The 2,249-nt window shown below is 54.2% G+C and overlaps 1 protein-coding gene across 1 annotated transcript; it reads right to left on the bottom strand.

Annotated features, from left to right (window-relative positions):
- Nucleotides 1-330: 330 nt before the first annotated feature.
- On the bottom strand, nt 331-1,818 carry LOC124671666 (DIMBOA UDP-glucosyltransferase BX8-like). Its single transcript, XM_047208011.1, is given in 3 exon segments — nt 331-665; nt 668-1,249; nt 1,347-1,818. Coding segments are annotated over 3 exon segments (1,389 nt in total).
- Between the last annotated feature and the right edge of the window lie 431 nt (nt 1,819-2,249).

Consider the following 2,249-nt stretch of genomic DNA (forward strand, 5'->3'; position numbering starts at 1 on the left):
TTCCAAAAAAATTAGAGATTCTTTTTTACTAAAGTTAGCAGAACGGACATCTAAACTGCAATTTTTTTCGTTGACAAATATATATCCAGAACCACTAGAGTGGTTTCTATGGTTCGATAAAAATCTGTCTTAAAAACCGTAGAATTGCATTCCTTTTTGGGTATAGAGGGAGGGGAAATAATATTTTCTTTATTCAAATCGATCATATTAATTCCCCACTGATATTTCGAGCGCTGAGTAGTCAATCAATAAGTTGGCCGCATTCCACCAAAAAGATGAGATATATATGAAGCTTCAAAACGCCTTTGATTAGAAGAGAAAGATTCTTTTTTATAAGAGAGCTTCCAAGGATGCCGATCTCCGTGGTGAATGTATGTGCCGTTTGGAAGTTTCAAAAGACTTGATGAGATCAACCAAACCAGTTAGATCCGTCTGGGCCTTAATGGTTTCCTCTGCAGCTAGCTTGAAGCCATTCATTCTCTCTCTGATCTCTTTGTCGTCCACCATCTTCTCAATAGCAGCCTTGATCTCCTCTCTTTGTAGCCGACCAGTCGCCGGCGTCTCGACCTTGACTCCCACCTTCCAAACATGGTACACGTACCTGGCGTTTGCGTACTGGTCTCCTTCCAGCGGGTGGCATATCATCGGCACACCTTCACCTGCTGGAAGGCGCCTACCGCAGGGTGAGCGAGCACCTCCACCTGCGGAGCCCAGCTGACGATCATGCCACGACCACGGACCTCCTCCTGGAGCCCGTCGGGCAGCTCGCCGGACTGGAAGCCGCGGATCAGCTTGGGCCTGACGACCCAGAGGAACGGCCGCTTGCTCGCGGCGAGCCCCCACGCCAGCTCCACGAACTCGTGCGGGTCCATGGCGGCGAGGCTCCCAAAGCTCACGTAGAGCACGCTGCCTGGTTCCTGCGTGTCGAGCCAGCCGAGGCAGTGCCGGCGGTCTGCTTGTGTCTCCCCGTACAAGCTGCTGGTGGACTTGGTGGTCTTGGCCTGCGGCGCCAGTTTGTGGAGAGCGGCGACGGCGAACACCGGGACGGACAGGTCCTCGCGGATCCGGTCCAGATTAGCTGCCTCGATGCTACTCAAGGTGTTGAATATGAGGCCTGAGGACTGCCGTGCTCCGTCGACGATCTGCCGGAACAGGTCGGCGAACCCCGCAAGGCTGCTCTCGTCGTGTCGAAGCAAATCTTTGAGATGGTACGGTGGCAGCTCCTCGACTGGATCCTCCTCCTGCCCCTCTGCACGCACAGATCGATCGAGCATATATGTCTCTCAGATTGTGCATATCCTGATGAATATAGTCATAGAGGATGGTTGATCCGATCACCTACGTACCTTGTACAGGCAGATAGGCCTTGTCAATCAACTTCTGAAATGCCATGTAGAGCCGGAAGTTTGCCGCGCTGGCCGTCATGATGCCCATCGCCGGCACGCCGAGGTCCCTCGCCACCGCCTGCGCCGTGTACCATATGACGTCGGTGATCACGCACCGGACACCGCCGCCTTCCTCCGCAGCGAGCAGCGCCGCCAGCCGGTCCTTGAACGGAGCCTCGCAGCCGGCGTTCATGGCCGTGACTAGCCTCGCGATGTCCTCGGACGCCACCACCTCCTGCGGCACCTCCACGGGCAGGGACACCCAGCCGTAGTCCGCCGGGGAGTCGGCCCTGTCCGGGGCACGAAACTCAGTGTGGAACACGGTCACCGCGAAGCCACGGGCGTGCAGAGCGCTGGCGAGGCGGAGGACCGGACTGGAGTGGCCGTGGTATGGGAACGGGAAGAATACCACGCGGTGCCCGGCTTCGGCCATCGTCTCTCTCACTCTCTTCTTTCTGGCCCGGGAAGCAACTTTTTTTGCGGCTATCAGACTGATGAGGAATAGAGTAGTTACGAAACGGCTCATGGAGTCGATCATTCCATCAGGTCACGCCCACCCGTCTGGTTTGCGGGTCCAGTCTATCGATGACGGCCAGCTCCAGCCGCGTTCCCCAGAGCGTCCTCCAAACCGTCTTTGGATTGAGCATTTGGGGGACGTGTTTTGTTCGTGCCGCGTTTTGGGGACATCGCTCCCCAGCCGCGTCCCCCAAACGCCGCCCCCAAACATTTAAAATACTTCTTTTTAACACAGAACCATTTATCAAATATAGCATATGAATAAAAATGTTTGCGAGGATTGTTTTCAAATTAAATTACAACAAACAATAAAACAAGTAAACAAATATAATAAATAGGGGTAGATGC

This window comes from Lolium rigidum, chromosome 7, assembly GCF_022539505.1.
Source record: "Lolium rigidum isolate FL_2022 chromosome 7, APGP_CSIRO_Lrig_0.1, whole genome shotgun sequence".
NCBI lineage: Eukaryota > Viridiplantae > Streptophyta > Magnoliopsida > Poales > Poaceae > Lolium > Lolium rigidum.